Raw genomic sequence first — 22,184 nt, forward strand, 5'->3', positions numbered from 1 at the left:
AACTCCCGCTTCCTCATGCACATGCACTCAGCCTTAGCCCTATGCTGTGACATCCGGGAGCTAGTCTAAATGCTTATAGGGTGACGTGCCAGTTCATTTTCACTAACTTACATCATTACAGTGCATTAAGTAACGAAGTAACTCCTTTTATTCTCTGTTGGAATTTCTCTATGCCATAGGAATACGAGAAAGGGGTAAGTCCTTTGCAACAAAAGACTCTAACGTTTGAAAGAATGTTGGTTTCACAGATTTCATTTAATACCCGGTGAATTCGGACCTAAAACAATCGAATGATGTTTTTTTATTATCCGCAATTCATTCACAAAATACAGTAGCAGGTAGGCCCGATGAACGGGATAATTTGTAGGTATGTCCCGTCGAATACTGTCACCAGCGGAAATCACTTTCTAAAACTCAGCAACTCACCAAAGATCGAACCTCATGGTGATGATGCTGCAAACTAAAAAGTTTAATAGTTGATTTCAACCAACGTGTGCATATATATATATATATATATATATATATATAGCTCTGGGGAACCTTGATTTAAGCTACGCCTACCATTGTTCTCTTCATCCATTTCTTTCACACAATATTTAAATATAAAAGAGTTGCCAAAGCTGTAGTACATGTATAACTTCACACATTTGTATACTTTCTCCCATACGTGTACTGTATCAAAGCAATAGCTTTGATCCAGCTGAGGCATGGCGGCTTGTCATTGTTCAAAACCCACCTTCACCCGACAAAGGAAATTATAATTGGTATGGTGTCGAAAATCTGTCTATCTGACGGTCAATTGGATCGGGGTCGCCCTAGCCACTAACCCGTCTCTGTGGTCTAGTGGTTAAGGCACCGGCGTTCAAAGCTGGGGGCCCGGGTTCGATTCCCGGCAGAGACATTTTTTCGGCATCACCAATTTTTCCAAAAAGGGTAGATAGCTCTGGGGAACCTTGATTTAAGCTACGCCTACCATTGTTCTCTTCATCCATTTCTTTCACACAATATTTAAATATAAAAGAGTTGCCAAAGCTGTAGTACATGTATAACTTCACACATTTGTATACTTTCTCCCATACGTGTACTGTATCAAAGCAATAGCTTTGATCCAGCTGAGGCATGGCGGCTTGTCATTGTTCAAAACCCACCTTCACCCGACAAAGGAAATTATAATTGGTATGGTGTCGAAAATCTGTCTATCTGACGGTCAATTGGATCGGGGTCGCCCTAGCCACTAACCCGTCTCTGTGGTCTAGTGGTTAAGGCACCGGCGTTCAAAGCTGGGGGCCCGGGTTCGATTCCCGGCAGATACATTTTTTCGGCATCACCAATTTTTCCAAAAAGGGTAGATAGCTCTGGGGAACCTTGATTTAAGCTACGCCTACCATTGTTCTCTTCATCCATTTCTTTCACACAATATATATATATATATATATATATATATATATATATATATATATATATATATATATATATATATATATGGGATCATAGTTTCACCAAACCTCCGATCGAAGACCGTATATATTTGATTTATATCCGTCATCGGAATTAAATACATCAGATAGTAATGTAGAATGAATAGCAATCTTGAAGAGACGACTAATTAATACTTTTATTAGCTTTCATGTGGCCCCTGCATGGCTATCACATACGCGCTTTGTACGTGCGCATGAGTTTGGGTTAAGCCCCGCCCACCCGTAAATAGTATTTGAAATATTTACGTCTGACGTCACGGCTCGGGGTACTATTCACTGTTGTGATGTCAGATGTCGGGATTCATGGCATTTTTGCCAATTTCGTGACATTGGTTGGAACTATCTTTGGTCACATGACGGGGTTTAGACCAATCATCTGTCTAGATTATTATTATGACGGATATGATCATGTATATTTGTAACAGGGTACCATCAGGTACAGACATGGCGGACGAGCCTACAATGTCAGCTAGATCAGCGTTCTTCCAGTCTCTGGTGAACGGTGAGACTGAAAACCTACCCGATCAAGAATCGAACACCGTGAGGATCTTCCTGAGTTCTACTTTTACAGGTACTGCAATATAAATCAAAAGACTTGACATATCTATGTCTTATATCATATTTCTTTAAAAAGAATAACACTTTTAGTGTCTTAACACCTCACCAAATGTTATATTGAGTCAGAGTAATTAAGGTCAGATGTTTTTTGTGTGTAAATCATGGACCTACTAGTAGGTAAAATTTACAGTGAACCAATTTCCGGGTATTCAAAGTCCAAGTTGTGCAATAACCCCTCTATACCTTCATTGTGCTCCCATGTACAATGACACATTCCTTTGAATTCCTTTGATAATACAATAACCCACTCCCTTCTCTCTCTCTCCATATATATATATATATATATATATATATATATATATGCGTGTGTGTGTGTGTGGGTGTGTGCGTGCGTGTTTGTAAGCATTCCCCTCTTGGTGCTATATATGATTACTCTCTTTTTTTAATAACTCCAATTCAATAGGCCTGATTGTAGCTCAGTTTTCGGTCTCATTTCTTTTCAGGCTTTTACTATAATTCCGATCATCATTTCCGAATAATTATTCATTTCAAATATTATGTTAAACATGGATAAAGTCTGGGTCAAAATTCAAGTAAAGGTCAAGTAAAAGAGATTATTATTTTACTGGTATATCGTCATACACATGTCGCTGAAAGAACTCTAAAGCTTGAAAGATCACTCGTGATAGACCCAACAGGTACACTATCCCATGCATGTCTTTATTGATAGACCTATAATTAAAAGCTTTTGTGACAACAGGCAAAGAGTACTTAGGGGCTCTATATAGACTCACACAACTCATCGATTGCGGAAATAGATATAAAGCTATTTAAAAAAAACCCTGGTTCCATGACATTTGCTCCGGCAACAATTGTTCCGATGTGAAATCTCCACGTTAAGCATGTTAAGCCAAACATAAAACCTAACCTCCGAAAATAAATAAACCCTAATCCTAAATCTTTACTTAATTCTGAACTAAAAAGTATATTACACTCCTAACTCTTACCCTATTCCCTTTAAGATATCAAGACCGGAGCAAATGGTATCTCTATAATCAAGAGGAAAATCCTCTCCCTGAACCACAGCTAAAAATTTACTTGATTTAGAACCGTTACACATTTTCTGTATAGTATTCACTGTAAGTTTTTACATCATCATTATTGCACTAAAATTACAGGAATGTACCAGAGTAGAGAAAGATGTTTTTAAATGAAGAGATGTTGCAATCAGCATGCAAAACTGGAGAAGATAGTTAGACAAGCAAGAAAAAAGGAGGTGTCACTACTAAATAAAGGTTATTTGGGTCCCCAGAAATTCGACAAGCAATTAAAACAAATGAAAAAGGAGGGTTCACCACAAAATGTAAGTAAAAAATGGTTTCACTAAAGAAATATAGGTCTTTCTGGTTACATTTCTCCATTTTGCAACGCTTACCAGAACTCCAGAGGGTGCTGCCTATGAAAAATGTCACGTAGCTTGCCAGGGCCATGTTCATCGATAGAAAGATAAATAGACAGACATATTTGTATATATACAGATGGAAAGATAGATAGTTAGTTAGATAGATAGATAGATAGATAGATAGATAGATAGATAGATAGATAGATAGATGGATGGATGGATGGATGGATGGATCAATTTTAACAGAATAAGGTAGATATAAGAGGAAAAACTACAACATTGAAATATTTTTCATCGACATAAAATCTTTCTCGGAATGCGTTATATTCCGGTAACGCATTCCATTTTAAGTACTGCCGAGACTTCATAAGATAGGATGTTATTACCGTTTGTCTTGCAGATATGAAAGAAGAAAGAAACAAATTGATGCAGGAAGTATTTCCAGAGCTTCGACGGTATTGTCAACAGAGGCAGCTTGAGTTTGAAGTGGTTGATATGAGATGGGGTGTACGAGATAGTGCCACAGCAGATCACCTGACATCGTTCCTATGCCTTAATGAAATTGACAGGTGTAAACGTATGTCTCAGGGACCTTACTTCGTGGTAAGATTGGTTATTGGCTCATGTGCTAGGCTAACCCAGGACTATGGACAAACAGATCTATTGCAGTTTTTAATTTCACACAATGATACAATCACTTGAGAAAATTTCAAGGTTTTAATACAACTGATTTTCGAACATAATTCATAGAAGTCAATGAAATATTCAATACTATATATCAAATCACGCAAAATAAGGCAAATATTATGTTCTTGGTCTAAGTTAATCAATTCAGCTTTAAAAAGCGCGGAATTACTTTGTCTTTGGTAATCAATTATTCACTTTGATAAACTTAACTCATCATACATCCACTATGCAACGAAGGTGGTATAGGACCTATGATAACCGATTACATTGACAAAACAAGGAGGCAAAGCGCTACCGCTTCAAATCCCCTTTCTCCATTTCTCTCTTCTCGAAGGTTTACCTTGATATAACCATAACCATTTCCTTAAAATTGAGCATATTCATGAAAGTTCTGGAGAAATATCGTTAATTCTCAAAAACTTGTCGAATTTGCACAGGGTTTTCTTGGAAACAAGTATGGCTACCGACCATTGAAATCAACCATTCAATCACGGATCTTTAAGAAGCTCATGACAATCATATCACAAAACGATCGCATAACCCAAGACGACATCAATCTTCTGAAGATGTGGTATGCAGAGGATGCAAACGCCATTCCTCCTGTATACGCACTTCGACCTATCACAGCACTTCTTCCACATTTCCACAACAAGAGTGAACCAGACAAAGAGGGGCAGGCAAGGAGAACCTGGTGGGAAATGTATACCAAGATGAGGAATGTCTTTGACGAATTTGCCAGATCGTCAGCAGCGAGGGAAGTTTACAGCGAACAGGAAATCCATTCCTTCGTCATGTCAGGTAATTTCAGGTTCTAAAAAATACACGTATTGATGTTGGGGTTTTGAAATGTGGTATATGTACTTTGAAACAATTCACATACCTTTAGTTACCATGTCCTACTTGATATGTCTATGAAGACCTCATGATCCATCTCCTAAGCATACCTTTATAGACCAGTTTAGAATGTCATGAACAAGTTTTCTCAAGATATTACGTAAACAAGTATGACATAGCAGGATGCAGAAATTACATAGACCAGGTGACTAAAGTAGCACATAAACGAACATCATTTAAGGGGGTATTTGTTGCATTTTTACTTTGAAAATTAAAATCTATATTTTATAGTTCTAAAAAGAAATATAAAATAGAAATACTCCAAATACTCGTTTTGCCCATTTGATAGTGGGACCGGCAGTCACTAGCTGTGTAGCGCCATATCGATAGGCTGAAAATTCTATGGTTTGAAGAGATAAATAACAATGAGACAAATAAAACACTGACAATTTTATAAAAATCGGACAAGGAATAACAAAGTGTGACAATATAAAACTTTGTATTATTTTGGTGAAGCAGTTCTATGTATGTCTAAAAAAAATTAAATGAGCAAATCGATGATGTCATATCCCACTTGCTATTTTTTATTTTATTATATGAAAAGATGTTTATTCAATTTATTTCCTCCAATGCATATTCATTGCTGTAACTTACTTTAATATAAGGGAGACATATCATATACACATGTATGAATATATCAAATGATTATGATTTCATAAGTTAAACAGCAGTCACTATTTAATGCATTGCTTTCCAGTGGATCTAATAAAACAAAATTTAAAAGAATAACCAAAAATTCAATTTGATGTTTATCTCATTGATTATGAAACCATCATTCAATATGAGTACAAATTACCTTCTTCTGAAGCATAAAAAATTATTCTATTCTGGTCTACTCCTTTCGTGTTAATGCCCGTAATCCCTCTTTGAATTAAAATGTCTACTTCATTTTTCCATTTGTGATTATGTTCAGTTACGGAAGAGGAAATAAGACATGCCCTGAAAGACAACACAAACATTCAAGATACATGTTTGTTCTTTATACGAGATTTTCAGAATCTTGTTCCTTCTAGAGAAAATAGAGGTTTAGTTGCAGACTATGCTGACGTGGAAATGATAAAGTGAGTATCGCTCATCTACATTTTGTATTAAGTCATTCATTCTTCTAAAGTACCAATGTGTACAACATATTCTGGTTTAGAGGGGGAGTCCAAGGACAAATTTAAATCAACGGAATAATTCTAAACAACATGAATAAGTGATTACTTTTTCCATGTGTATTTGAATACTTGCTTAAATCTGCTAGAGTTTGAATATAAGTTTCTCCTTTATTTGGGATGGCTTTCTGGTCTAAAACTTCAATCCTTTCTCGAGAACGTAGGGAAAGTTTTGTCCTGGATAAAATTCATTCAATTTTTTTTTTTCGTCTTCAAGGGATGGAGGTGATGTCCAATTCAACAGGTTTCCTCAAGATAAACTCTCCACATTGAAGGCAAAATACATTCCAAGTGTAGTCCCATCTGATTCAGTCATGAAGTACAATATACCCTGGACCGAGAAGGGTTTAAACCCAACAGATTGTAAGGAGCATATAGAGTATCTGAACGACATGTGCAAAGTCTTTGAAAAGCGGATGAAGGATATGATAGAGAAGAGCCTGCAGGATCGAAAGATGTTTACTAGAGATTTACTCCAGATAAACATGTACAAAGAACTTCTACACCATTCATCCTTCTGTAAAATCAAATACAGGTTGGTATAGCCCCGGCCCTTGCTCTTTAGCTGAAAGCATATGTAACTAATTAAACATAGAAATTCTGAGTGCATATAATAATTCAATCAGAAAGTATTTGGTATTGAATTAAGACTGTGTTCAGAAATGTTGCAACATATTATGTAAGGGTACATGTTGGTATGGGTAAAAGTAATTGGGTATTTACACAAATTCAACATTTATATATTAATATCTGGGACAGGCCTAGCTTGACCGACCAGACAGGGTCCGAAAAAAATGAAACATGAATCGGGGCTCGAACTTCAGACCTCTCAACAAGTTTGCAACTTCCACGCGTAGCTAGCTCGTGTCTGGAGAATGACATGCAAATGATGGGCTGATTTTCATTACCTTTTATATACTGCAGCACATTTCAAGGACGAGAGGATTTGATGGGTTCAATCCAGGCTTGCCTTACAGCTAATCTTGGAAGGCCATTGGTTATTCATGGTGTGTCCGGATCAGGAAAGACCTCTATCATGGCAATGGTAGCCAAACACAGCAAAGAATTCTTTGGAAGAAATTGCGTGACAGTTCTACGATTCCTTGGAACGTCAGTACAGACATCTTCAATACACATGACCCTTCAAAGCATATGTAGACAGGTAGCTGACTCATCTGAAATTAAACGTTTAACAAGCTTTTTTTTCATTTCCGTTACTCATTGAAAGCTACTTAAAGCATTGGAGTCATTCAACCCACGAAGTATTCACATTTGCTTCTATAATATTGATAATTATGTCCGAAGTATTTCTTGTATTCTTAAGGGCATGGATTTCATAACCATATAATTATTTTTCATTTACTTCAATCGCACTGAAAACCTCTCTGAACCACCAGAACAAAGTCTTTTCATAAATAGCATGGGAAAGATCCAGTGTATAACTCACACAATCTTATACAAAGAATAAAATATTCGAATCCATCCAGAGCAACTGTAATTAGTGTGATAGTTGATTAATATACCCAGTGGATATTTCATGGATTCTTCTTATTTATTTTATCTAGATCTGCATTGCATATGGAGTGGAGCAACCTGCAGATGATCACCTGGATGATTTCTCAGAAACAGTTCAGACATTCAACAACTTGATCAGAACAGTTCCATCCAAAGAAAGGTCTCTTCTATTACTCCTAGATAGCATTGACCAACTGGCTTCCAATAATAATGCTCATATGATGAACTGGTTACCCAAACACCTCCATGAAAACACCCATATTGTTGTCTCCATGCTTGAAGAAGAGCACCAATGCCTTAAAAATATCAAAGTGGCTTTGAAGGATAACAGATGCTACATTAAAATGGACCCTTTGGAAAAAGATAATGGTCTTGCAATCATGAAGAGTTTGCTAAAGAGCAGAGACAGAACACTGACGCGTGAGCAAGTCGACATTGTGACAGATGCCTTCATAAAATGTCCTCAGCCCTTGTTCTTGAAACTGTTGTTTGAAGAATTTGTGAGCTGGCCATCTTTCAAGAAGATAGAAGAGATAAATCTTCCTGGTAATATTTCTGAAGCTATCTTGTCCTTGTTCAAAGATCTAGAAGATCGACATGGAAGACTCTTTGTAGCCCATGCTCTTGGTTATCTGACAGCAGGAAAGAGTGGTCTGACAGAAGCAGAGATAGAAGACGTCCTTTCGTGTGATGACAAAGTCCTCAATGATGTCTATCAGTACTGGGATCCTCCTGATGAAGACATTGTTCGAATTCCTCCATCTCTGTGGAAGAGGTTACGTCTGGACATCGACGAATTCATTACTGAACGTCAAGCAGGTGGAAAGACTGTGCTTGCTTGGTATCACCGACAGTTCATTGAAACTGCTCAGAAAATGTATCTTGGCGACCCTTATACCAATGTAGTTAGGCACCAGCTACTTGCTGACATGTTTAGGGGAGAGTATAGTGATGGTGCTATCAAACCAATTACACTACATGGTCGTAAGAAGGAATTCAGAAAGGCTGATCGCCAAGCAGCAGCTCAACCACTAATGTTCGGAGACGATGTTTTCAATTTGCGCAAGTTGCAAGAACTTCCATATCACCTCATGCAATGTACACCTGTAGATTGCTTTCCAAATGGTTTGATTAAGTACGTGATGTACAACTATGAATGGATTTTAGCCAAGTTGAGAGCTTTAAGTTTCATAGAGCTTGTAGATGACTTCATGCAGTATGATGACGAGAGCGCTCTTCTGATAGATGCACTTTACCTCTCGGGGAGCAATATCAAGGAGGACCCGTTTGCATTGGCAGGCCAGTTAATTGGTCGATTGACTGACTTCGTGGATGTATATCCAAATATTGGAAGACTTCTTCAAGAAGCCAAGTCCTGGATGCAAACAACTACTCTGTCTCTCATAATTCCCAGAGGTGCATGTCTTATCCCTCCTGGAGGGCAGTTAAAAGCATCTCTTGCAGGTCATCCAAATAGAGTCGAGGCCATTCGATATGCATGTTCTGTAGGCATGCTTGTAACCATCTGTAACGATAATGATGGACAACCAATGGCAAATGTATGGGATGAACCAAAGATAGAACTCATTCACACCCTCGAGATAAAAGCTAAGCAAAAAGCTTCAGGTAAATTGACACTCGTTCTGAGCCCTGATGAGAAACATGTTGTCTTTGGTTGTCAAGTGCTTGGTGTGTTCGCACTTTCTAGTGGGTCACTGGTTTGCAAGTTGGAAACTGGAAAGAACCATGCTATCAGCTCATGCACGATACAAGAAGATGGGTGTCATGCTGTAGCTGGTGCAGAAAAGGGCACAAATGTGTACTTGTGGGATTTGAGAAATGGGCAACTCCTGATGAGCTTGAATCATCCTGCAGCTGTTCATTTTACCTTTTTCGAAGGCAATTCTGAGATTCTGTCCGTCTGTCAAGATGGCCGTATCAGACGATGGTCAATCGATACCAAGGACTGCATTCACTGTTTTGAGGTCCATAGGGCTGGTGATATCAGGGAAGCAACTCGCTCAGCAATGAATAAGACCATGATCACGGGAAGTTACGATGGAACTATCAAGATATCAAGCTATCTCCATGAAGAACACAATTCAAGCATAACACTCAAAGCACACAAGAAAGCCATATCATGCCTCTTGATTTTGTCAGAAAACCGACTTGCTTCTGGTTCTGGAGACTCTGTTGTTTACATCTGGGATATGGTGACAGGAATGGCGATATTGTCCTTCAAAGGTTAGTCGTAATTTTGTAGTCAATGGTCTCTCAGAAAGCTGTAAACCTTTAGATTTCTGCGTTTTGAGATAAATCTTCTGTTACAGTAGGTACATTGAAATAAATATTATGTTAAAGTAGGTGCATCTACTTTATAACATGCAAAATGTTATATGGAAATTAAATTATTATTAAGGAGTACGTTTAGAGGTTTTCCTCAAGACTGGAGATATATCCTCTTTATTTTATACATGTAGGTCATGTTGGGATGATCACATCTCTATGGTTTGGTGAAGCTGACCAGAGTGTTGCTGACTCACGAGAGATTCTGGTAACTGGATCAAAGGATGATTGCCTGAATGTGTGGAGTCTGAACACTGACCACACTGAGAATTCTCTCATCACCTCCTTAGAAGGACATTCATCATGGATTACAGATGTAACAGGATCAAGCAGTCAGAAAATATACTCTGCATCTAATGATAAAAGTGCTAAAGTATGGGACTACAAACGAAATACGGTGAGCATGGCCTGGAAGTTGATTAGCTTTACACTAAAAAAAGAAAATATCACATCTAATCTCAGGCATTGTCGATCATTTCTCTTTCACATCACAGGTGATAAAAAGGGAGAGGCACAAAGAGCATGCATTTGGACTTGTCTTTGGACCTGACAAATCAACAGTCATTACGAGTGGACAAGAAGGTACTGTCAAGTTCTCAAGATTCTCCGACTGCCAGGTGATCCGCCAAGAATCTGGGTTTGCATACACTCTCTTGATAAGCAGTGATGGCAAGAAGCTCATAGGTGGAATGGTCGATGAAGGCGTGGTCCGTGTATGGGATGTTGTTCAATCAGAGGACAGGAATAGTTCATTCGATCTTGAGGGTCATGACAAGGATGTTCTGTGTATTATCCAAGGTCATGATGACGAGATCATCACAGGGTCACTGGATACAACGGTTAAACTGTGGTCACTGGAATCAAAGTCATGTCTGAAAACACTCGAAGGTAAGTATGTGTGTCTAAAAATGTAAGGGAAATCCAACCTTAGTTACAAATAATCTGCATGAAAGAAGATATGTGAAAGCATATCAGTGAAAGGATTTTTTAAAGGTATGCCTATTTGAAAACTGAGGGCACAAAGGCTTTGTAAGTCTAAATTTGGGTGCAGATTGTGTCATGTGGTTGGGACAACTCCCCCATTTGTCGTGTCCTAATTCATCAGCAATATGTGGTTTTCTCCTAAGCACCTTTCCACCGGGGCGGTTGTACAACATAAACAGATTCTTGTTATATTCCCTTATAAAAGAAAAAATATTAATACCATAACTTTGAAAAATATGACCATTTGAAATTTTTATTGAAACGAATTTTGAGTTTTGTTAAAATGGACGATTTTAAAAATTAATCAGAAGTCAATTTGAGGCATCTATTTTACTGACATAAACCTGCTTCCCTGGATATAAATCGAACAGAAGATTAATGTTGTAGTTTAATGAGTTTAATTAAGGATTTAATTACTTTTATTTCTTGACAATTTCCAAAATTTCCTAAATATGATTTATGTTTCATTTCTTAATTAAGGGCACAAAGGTTCTGTTGAAATTGTGAAAGTGACGAAGCAAGAAGCAGACACTCTGATCCTATCAGCAGATAGTAAGGGTATGCTGAATATCTGGGAATATAAGACAGGAGAATGTCTGCTATCAGCTAAAGAGCACAGGACATCAATACGATGTCTTTCTGTATCCGATGATGGTAAGAAGTGTTTCTATTTGTTCATACTCTGGTATTATATATTTTTCCTTTCATGTCATTAGAGCAGTCTCTAACATTGCTCTGTTTGTTTAGGGGTTTGGGGGGTGTTACTAAATTTACTTCTGAGGTACATTTAATACTTGTTTGTATTGTGACAAAACATTATTAGCAGTACCCTAGAAAGAAAAAAATGACACAACAAATATTATGCAAATAATACATATTGAGAGCATTATACATATTTACATGTGCAAGGTACCTTTAGAATATTTCTAAGTAGTCCAGATTGGAATTTGATGTGTAAAGGCTCTCTTTCCCAAAGCTAACATTCAGTAGAGGTATCCGGACTCCAAGTCCTTAAAGGACAAGTCCACCCCAACTACAAGTTGATTTGAATAAAAAGAAAAAATCCAACAAGCATAACACTGAGCATTTCATCAAAATTGGATGTAAAATAAGAAAGTAATAACATTTGAAGTTTTGTTTAATTTCACAAAACAGTTGTACATCCTGGGACCTGTTGCATAAAAGTTACTACTATAGTAACTTTGCGATCCAATGGTAACTAACATGGTAACATGCCCCAACAGCCAATCAGAATCAAGGATTTTATGAAAGTTACCACTAGACGGCGAAGTTATCATAATGGTATTTATTATGCAATGGGGCTTTGGACGGTATGCAAATGAGGGGACTTATGACATCACTAACTTTTTTTTTCTTTATATTTCATAATAACTTTATGAAATATGGAACATTATAATTTTATACTCATTGTTCTAACATAGCTGAGGAAATTAGTACTGCTTGAAATTTAACAAGTATTTGTAATTTTCTAATGCTTGAGAAAAGTGATGTTTATTATATGTTTAAAAATAAAGTGGTTTGGATCCCTATTATCTGACAAATCATCCTTATCTCAAACCATGAATAGTCAATAGACCTGGGAGTGTTTCACAAAGATTTAAGTATGACTTAGAGTCGCACTTAAATGCATAATTGCGTGCTTCAAAGGCATTACCGCATTGGTCAGATCATGCGAAGAGGACACACACTACTGCGTATTGATCAAGAAGATTGCGCGTTGCATTTCAGATATGTGTCGGCATTTAAGTGCGATTTAAGTCATACTTAAATATTTGTGAAACAAAGGTCATTGGTACCAGTCATAGGCAAATTTTCATGTCAGCTGAAATATATGACTGGTCACATGGTTAAAAATCAACCAATTATCAGGATATTTATCAACATTTTATGATATATGCTACCTCTAAAGAAACAAACTACATGTTACAATATAATTTCCCTTTAATAAAACTTTAAATATATCTGCATGTACGATTGTCTTCCTAGCTAAGCCCCATATTCAATTTCACAAGAGTGGAGAAAAGTCAGAGCTTTATAGCTTTATAATGAGTTGTATATGTATTTTAAAGAGTATACTTGGATATCATCTCCGCAGGTAAATATGCGGTCACAGGAGGAAATGACAAGAAGGCCCTACTCTGGTCATTGGATTCGTCTGACGGTTCTTTTGGTAAGGTGCTACAACGTTTGGCAGTACATACATCAGAGGTAACGTGTGCTATCTTCATGCACGATGGTAGAAGGATTATCACAGCTTCACATTCAGGAAGTAAACAGCTCTATATGTGGAATATATCAGGAGATGAAACAGACCAACAGTAAGTAATCTGTCTTTCTTTCTTAAACTACAAACTTCATCCTTTATTCTTCTTCCTTCGAGTGTCCAACCCTACATTCACTTTTTTCATTTAATCAAATTCCCCAAACAAATATATATCAATGTCAAATATGGGCGTTTCTTAATCTAGAGGGGAAATGAAAAAAAAGATATTCATGGTGTCGTGTGTACAGAGTGGGAGTTGGCCACTTTAAATTGGTGCCTAGTGATTAGCTATAATTATAGAGCTCAACTTCAGTGACATTAAAGTCAATTACAATGCCAAGTGGTCTCAACTTTCAGTTAACAATGACAGATCTTTGTTTTACTCTCGATCTTGTTAGTTTCATCTATGGACATTCCCACGCAATCCTAGATATGCATATATCAGCAAACGATTGTTACTTGGTTACAGCATCCCGTGACTGCACCGTCAAGGCTTGGCATCTTCCATCCCGACAGTTGATGGCGTCCTTTGACTGCAAATCAGCGATAAAGCACATAGATGTGGTTTACATCAATGAAGATCACTACCGTATAGCAGGAGAAAACAAAACTGGAACTATTCTCCTACTGGATCTGTTTCTCCCAAAAGCAGACAGGTCTGAAGCCTACTATCAATCACAAGTAATGTAATGAAATATGTTCATAGACCACCTTATATTAATATTTGTATACATATATAATATCTAAAAGCATATTATGCTTTTAGATTTCTGTGATACATTACAACAAATTTAATTAAAGGGATGGTCCGGGCTGAAAGTATTTATAGCTTAATAAATAGAGTAGAATTCACTGAGCAAAATGCTGAAAATTTCATCGAAATTGGATAACAAATAACAAAGTTATTGAATTTTAAAGTTTAACAATATTTTGTGAAAACAGTCGTCATGAATATTCAGTAGGTGGACTGATGATGTCACATCTCCACTTGTTCTTTTGTATTTTATTATATGAAATTAGGTATATTCAAATTTTTTCCTCCAAGAACTAGAAAAATTGGATTGACAACTGATTTAGTGCATTAGACATTTATTGCTGCAACTTATTTCATTATAAGGGAGACATATTATTCACACAAGTATGAAATAATGAAAAAATTATGATTTTATGTAATAACATAAGAAAACGGAAAGTGGAGATGTGACGTCATCAGCCCACCTAATGAATATTCATGACGACTGTTTTCACAAAATATTGCTAAACTTTAAACTTCAATAACTTTATTATTTGTTAGCCGATTTTGATGAAATTTTCGGCATTTTGCTCAGTGAATTCTACTCTATGTATTAAGATAAAAATATTTTCAGCCCGGACCACCCCTTTAATGATTGATGGAACAAGAACATCTTGATCATCTATTCATATACTGTATTCCTGTAAATTAAATGCAAACAATAAAGGGTTACTGGATCCAAATTTAGAAAACATGTTATCAACAACAATCGCAAGAAGTCTGTGTCAAAAATAATCAAATGATGTGGCTTTAGTAGAGGAAGTGAACAGAGAAGTTGTGAAACAGGACTCTTATGCATGTAAACACTCCAGGATTGAAAAGAGAGATGGTTGATAAAATGGATAGTGAACTGATGACAATCTTGTTCATGGGTCGTCCTAAGATAAAATGGTGCATGATAATTTCATCTTTCTCTTCAGTCAGAAGTCAGAGTATGAATGTTAGAAGCTTTAATGCACCACTTTTTAAAAAAATCCAGAATCAATGTGTTCAAACATGAAGCTTAATTAAAACTTACACCCGCTCTGATACCAAAATGGTGGCAAAATTTGAATGAAAAAAAGTGCCATTACATCCAGGGTTTTCTACATATTACATAACTGAATAGGATTCAAAGTGGAGGTCTTATGAAACCAGCTCTTTTCAGCTGAAAAGCAGCTTTAATTACATATTTATGAAAAGCAATTACATCTTAGCTTTTTTTATCTATGATATAAGGATATGAGTACAATATACATAGGTAGTTAGAAACAAAAAGATTTTTTTTTTCAAAAACCTTGCATATGACAAAAAGTATTAGCCTGAATAAAATTCAGTTGTAGCAAGGTAATATTTAGTCATACAAATATTATTGTTCGTTGTAAACATGAATTATTAATATACTTGTAGTATACCTTTCTTGATGTCACTCATATATGGGTCAAGTCTAGAAAATAAAAGAAATACAACAGATATCAATTTCACTTCTGAATTTAATTCATTTCACAAAATATTAGAATAGATTTGGTTTACAATATCACAATGAAGGTAACACATCATTTGATCTTCTGACTCTTGCTCCTCCTCTAATATCTCTGGAGATATTAGGTGAGGGTTGTTATAGGGTTTGCAGTTTAGAATTATGTGAGGATTGGGATTAAGGTTAAGGTCAAGTAGGTTAATGTTTGGCTTAATGTGTGAATTATCAATGGGAGGTATTGTCATAAAAGCAAATGTCACAGAACCCACAATGAAACCATGAAAGTCATTAATCATCTAGTCAATTTATTATTCTCAATTGATATTCAATATGATGATGTGATAACACTAGGATTAAATTGATGATTTATAAATAAAAGAATGGAATGTAATATGACATCAAACACCTACACCAATCATTGTTTTTTATTCAGTCAAAACCACAAATGAATATTTTGAATACAAATACAATTGTTCACACAATATCATAGTATATTGAAATAAGAAAATACATGATAAATAACTACAAATATCAATTTGTCTGTTATCTATGTCTACATATATACAGATTATAATCCTGATTGATTAATTCTAAGCATCAATAAAAATGTGTTGTGACAAAGATGATGATGAATTTGTATAGCAAAGCCACTGTATATTTCTACTGCACTTTGCTTACACTAAACACTTAAAATGATGATGTACTTAATTGCTTCCCAACAAAGATGTGTCTTCAATAATGATTTGAATAATAATTAAGTATTCTGGACTCAATTTTGTTTAGATGATTTGTTATATCTGCATGATATATTCATACCTGAGTAATTTGTTTCTTTGTTTTGTTTTGTTCATGCATGTTATATTACTATAATTATACCAGTGGGAAAAAAAATCTTTGTAATCATGTTTATGAAGACAAAATAAAATATCTTGTACATGTAAAATAATTAGCTTTAGAACTGATTATGTACAAAGTGTCATGTTTGAGTGTGACCCTTTCCTTTGCATCTTTGTAATTTTTCAACATTAAAACACAACTGCATTACAGAAATTATCTTTTACTGCATTTGTGGCTGCTTTGTACTGCACCCCTGTCCTTTTCATTTTCATAATTACATGTACATGTATTATTATAATACATGAGATTTACAAGAATTTACAATTTCAAGAAGATTTTAGCCTTTGACTCATTGTAAAGCCAAATTTGTAGTTGTTTGTTCATTCTGACATATGTATAAAAATATACATATTCCCTGTTAAATTATATATTTTCCAAGATACAAGGCAAAAATTTACAAGAAAAGACTTAATCTTATCTAATTTTGACAGAGCTTGATATTATCACTACTATTGCACAAGAAATATTTTCCATTAAGTTCATGAAAGGAAATGTTCAAAATATATAAGAGAATAAAAAATCTATGAAATATTTAAGTAGAAAACTACATGTACTTGAAAGCAAGGTAGGTAAATGATTGCAAGGTTTTTAAAGATCACATTATATCACAATAAAATCCATTATAGAATGCAAGTGATGAAATCCAACTTGTGATTATAGAGATATTTATGAGTGCACTTGTTCAATTTCTATAAATCTACAATACATTCATACATACTGTGAATAAACATTAGTATGTACAATGACATGCACTGTACATATGACTCATCATTACCAGGAAGACAACTGATACTGCCTACATTGTGCTTTCCCTTTTTCATAATGCCCTTTAACGATAAAAGGAAACAAGTGTCACGTCAATCAAACTCTATTTACAAATATATAGCACTTAATACTTTGTTTTCAGAGCTCTTTACACTGCAATTATTATATACAGTGATACATTTTTGTACAATGAAATGCTCTGTATGTATGACTCATCATTACCAGAAAGACAACTGAAACTGCGTACATTGTATTTGTCTTGTTTCATAATGCCCTTTAAGTACAAAAGGAAACAAGTGACAAGCTTAAGTCAATTAAACTATGTACAAGTATCCATATTTTTGATATTCTACTTAATGTGCTTTTCTTCTGGGCAAAAATTAATCCACTGATACTCTTCCAGAGAAGAGATATGCTGGTCAAGATGAGGTATTTAAATGATATCAGTATAGACAAAAGACACATTCTGAACTTTTAGAAAAAATGTCACTTGTCACTTGCTATGTTTTTGTTGTTATAGGGGTGCATGTTACATGTAAGTAGGAAATATCACAGAGATAACATAGGTCCTTGAACATGATATCAGATACAAGTCCCAAGTACAGGAGAATAACGAAACTATTCGTTGTACAAGAGATGTGGAAAACTCAAGGGTGGCACTCCACCTACATATTCATACCAATCTTCTATTTTGAGAAGATAGAATGATTTGATATGTTCATATTCAAAAGTAATTCTTCACTGGATTATTTAATTGCTAAGGTAGTATTCCAAAAACAATACATTTCTAAATATGTCAATGTAGACGTCTGTTATTTTACAACATTTCTCAAAATCAAAGAAATTGACATTTTCTTTTTGATTTGTTTATTTACAAATGTACAAACACATGTAAATGTATCTTGATATTATTGTGTTTTTAAATTTTTAATAATGATAATAATAATAATGATATTATTATTATTCTTTATGTGTGTCTGGCATCATTTATACATGACCATGTATGGATTAAAAATAAATAAAACATGCATCAATGACATTACAACATATTATACATGTATCTCTGGTTCATTTCTAAGAATACACTGTTCATTTATATTACACACACAACCACTATACATGTAATCATACTTCCTGCAGTACAAGACTGAACTGGTACGAATGTTCACCCTGTATAAATGGAAACTTTATCATAAAATCATTTGAATACATTATGCAATCATAGAATGTGACAAAGAGAAAGAGAAACATTTTCATAACAAATGCACAAAACTTTAGATGTGAAAGACAGTGAAATTGATAATAAAAATGAAAATTGCAGTACTAAGCACATCGAAACATGAAGCATCGTTTTGGCATTCTTTCAAACACATGCATTAAGATATTCAAGAAGTTTTGGACGGATCTCAAGCATATTTCACTCACAATATAATGGAACACTACTAGAATATTATTGCAGCAATCTCTTCATATATATCCCTATCTCGTACAAGTATGATTTACATTCAAGAAGATTCCTCATACGGTTCAAATGAAATGATTTAAATGCATAGTTCATTGCACACATCCAATGAATCATGCATATTGGTACAAAATACAACCCCAAAAGTACAATTCTTTGATCCCTTTCTTTTCAATGATAAAGGAATATGGCATAAGGCCCACCACAAATGACTTACCTTTCTTTGCTAAATTGTTTGACCTGCAGCAAAATGAATGAAGAAATGACGAAGACGAATTCATATTCATAAATACCATTGAATTCTCGCACAAAACCTTCATGGAGAAGGCTACATGACATATCTTCATTTCTTCTCATTTCAGCTCCTGTTGGATTTCTTTGATGCTAGGCTGTTAGACCCTTTCTCTTGCTGCGTCCAACAGAATGACTGGATTAAATGTTTTTAGTAGAGCATGATTATGGCTGACCTACTCTTCTCCCCCTCTGAATTACTTTTAGACTTCGAAGTTATATTGTCAGGACAATAGCATTGACGTAGTGACTGGATCAAATGTTCTCAATAGAGCATACAGATAACCGACCTAGTCTTCTTCTCTTCCGAGTAACTGCTAAACTTTGCTTAACCCTAATTCTCCGGGGGGGGGGGGGGCCATTATGGCCCCCCCTCTACAATTTTTGTGATATATCTGCTGCGCAAAATTTTTTGACCTCGCCGCTCACTGACTTTTTACTTTCAAGTCTTGCGCAAATTTTGAGACCAAATTTGTGACGCCCGGGTACGCGGTTACGACATTACGCAACATTATGTAAGTGCATGTCAGACCCAAAATTGCTCATAAATGTGATTTCATGTACAAATCCAATGCAAATTGTGTATTTGGCCAAAACTCATAAATGTATCATTATTTCTACTTTTAATGATCAAACTTAATTAATTTTGCCTAGTTTATGATTAGAATTAAGTCTGGAACGATTTCCATTGAAAAAACAATAAAAAACAAAAATTTAAAAAACAAAGAAATACATAAGAAATTTAAAAAACAATAAAATACATAAGAAATCGGTCTTGGTACCAGAATTTTTTTCATTCACAATTGTTAGGAATGCTATAAAGAATATTTTCACAAAAAAATAGCATTCTAGGAGCTTTATTTAGTGAATCAGAGCAAAAAGTATGATTTCATGAATAAATTAGCATAATTAATTCATATAAAATAAAAATATATGAATTCAGTGAAATTTACCAATGCAACTGCGTAGATTACGTCATTCTCTACCATCATGCAAATTTTCGTTGTGATCGCGCTATCCACGGCTGAGATCTTAAGGGGGGGCCATAATGGCCCCCCCCCCCCCCCCCCCGGGAATGACAAGAATCAGAATACCCCAGGAGATTGAGGGTTAAGCTGTACTGTCAGACTCAGAGCACTGATGTAATAACTGGATCAAATGTTCTCAATAGAGCATACAGATAGCCAACCTAGTCTTCTTCTCTTCCGAGTAACTGCTAGACTATGCTTAAGCTGTACTTTTAGACTCAGAGCACTGATGTAATAACTGGATCAAATGTTCTCAATAGAGCATTCAGATAGCTGATCTAGTCTTCTTCTCTTCCAAGTAACTGCTAAACTTTGCTTAAGCTGTACTGTCAGACTCAGAGCATTGATGTAATAACTGGATCAAATGTTCTCAGTAGAGCATACAGATAGCCGATCTAGTCTTCTTCTCTTCCGAGTAACTGCTAAACTTCGCTTAAGCTGTACTGTCAAGACTCAGAGCACTGATTTAATAATTCGATCAAATGTTCTCAGTAGAGCATACAGATAGCTGATCTAGTCTTCTTCTCTTCCAAGTAACTGCTAAACTTTGCTTAAGCTGTACTGTCAGACTCAGAGCACTGATGTAATAACTGGATCAAATGTTCTCAGTAGAGCATACAGATAGCCGATCTAGTCTTCTTCTCTTCTGAGTAACTGCTAAACTTCGCTTAAGCTGTACTGTCAAGACTCAGAGCACTGATTTAATAATTCGATCAAATGTTCTCAGTAGAGCATACAGATAGCTGATCTAGTCTTCTTCTCTTCCAAGTAACTGCTAAACTTTGCTTAAGCTGTACTGTCAGACTCAGAGCACTGATGTAATAACTGGATCAAATGTTCTCAGTAGAGCATACAGATAGCCGATCTAGTCTTCTTCTCTTCTGAGTAACTGCTAAACTTCGCTTAAGCTGTACTGTCAAGACTCAGAGCACTGATTTAATAATTCGATCAAATGTTCTCAGTAGAGCATACAGATAGCCGATCTAGTCTTCTTCTCTTTCGAGTAACTGCTAGAATTCGCTCAAGCTGTACTTTTAGACTCACAGCATTGATATAATAACTGGATCAAATGTTCTCAGTAGAGCATACAGATAGCCGATCTAGTCTTCTTCTCTTCCAAGTAACTGCTAAACTTTGCTTAAGCTGTACTGTCAGACTCAGAGCATTGATGTAATAACTGGATCAAATGTTCTCAGTAGAGCATACAGATAGCCGATCTAGTCTTCTTCTCTTCCGAGTAACTGCTAAACTTCGCTTAAGCTGTACTGTCAAGACTCAGAGCACTGATTTAATAATTCGATCAAATGTTCTCAGTAGAGCATACAGATAGCCGATCTAGTCTTCTTCTCTTTCGAGTAACTGCTAGAATTCGCTCAAGCTGTACTTTTAGACTCACAGCATTGATATAATAACTGGATCAAATGTTCTCAGTAGAGCATACAGATAGCCGATCTAGTCTTCTTCTCTTCCAAGTAACTGCTAAACTTTGCTTAAGCTGTACTGTCAGACTCAGAGCATTGATGTAATAACTGGATCAAATGTTCTCAGTAGAGCATACAGATAGCCGATCTAGTCTTCTTCTCTTCCGAGTAACTGCTAAACTTCGCTTAAGCTGTACTGTCAAGACTCAGAGCACTGATTTAATAATTCGATCAAATGTTCTCAGTAGAGCATACAGATAGCCGATCTAGTCTTCTTCTCTTTCGAGTAACTGCTAGAATTCGCTCAAGCTGTACTTTTAGACTCACAGCATTGATATAATAACTGGATCAAATGTTCTCAGTAGAGCATACAGATAGCCGATCTAGTCTTCTTCTCTTCCAAGTAACTGCTAAACTTTGCTTAAGCTGTACTGTCAGACTCAGAGCATTGATGTAATAACTGGATCAAATGTTTTCAGTAGAGCATACAAATGGCTGATCTACTCTTCTTCCCTCCTGAGTTACTGCTGGACTTCTTAGAAGATGCACTATCTGATCCACTGTCTTGCTGGTTTGTATGTGATGACTGGTGCTTTCCATTGTTCTGGTCACTTGAGGTTAGTATGTGGTGTGTCTCATTGAGCTGGGTATGGTGATCAAAGCTATTAAAAGAGAGAGGGAGTCAAAAAATTATTTTTATAAGAGTAAAAAAGAAAAATATTCAAGATGCTAAGATGAGTTTAATGAATGAACAAGAACATCA

General features: G+C 35.7%; 2 protein-coding genes across 3 annotated transcripts in view; one reads left to right on the forward strand and one right to left on the reverse strand.

The window, feature by feature from the left end:
* Positions 1–103: 103 nt before the first annotated feature.
* On the forward strand, positions 104–17,980 carry LOC129256450 (NACHT domain- and WD repeat-containing protein 1-like). Of its 2 annotated transcripts, none has more exons than XM_054894651.2 (13): positions 104–194; positions 1,904–2,049; positions 3,839–4,041; positions 4,563–4,923; positions 5,933–6,080; positions 6,394–6,711; positions 7,101–7,338; positions 7,742–9,935; positions 10,172–10,434; positions 10,532–10,925; positions 11,502–11,675; positions 13,138–13,360; positions 13,704–17,980. In XM_054894651.2, exons 2-13 carry the CDS (start codon positions 1,923–1,925, stop codon positions 13,993–13,995), a joined length of 4,935 nt encoding a protein of 1,644 aa, XP_054750626.2. In that variant the 5' UTR covers positions 104–194; positions 1,904–1,922; the 3' UTR covers positions 13,996–17,980. The 2 variants fall into 2 exon arrangements, with proteins under 2 accessions (XP_054750626.2, XP_063968998.1); XM_064112928.1 differs by having other exon boundaries at positions 13,775–17,980.
* LOC129256438 (NACHT domain- and WD repeat-containing protein 1-like) overlaps positions 15,553–22,184 on the reverse strand; it is a 39,499-nt gene continuing 32,867 nt past the window's right edge. Inside the window, exon 14 of the mRNA XM_064112752.1 lies at positions 15,553–22,083. Coding sequence (XP_063968822.1) covers positions 21,897–22,083 — 187 coding nt within the window. The 3' untranslated portion in view covers positions 15,553–21,896. The remainder of the gene's footprint in view (positions 22,084–22,184) is intronic.

This window comes from Lytechinus pictus, chromosome 1 (genome assembly GCF_037042905.1).
Source record: "Lytechinus pictus isolate F3 Inbred chromosome 1, Lp3.0, whole genome shotgun sequence".
In the NCBI taxonomy this organism is placed as follows: domain Eukaryota; kingdom Metazoa; phylum Echinodermata; class Echinoidea; order Temnopleuroida; family Toxopneustidae; genus Lytechinus; species Lytechinus pictus.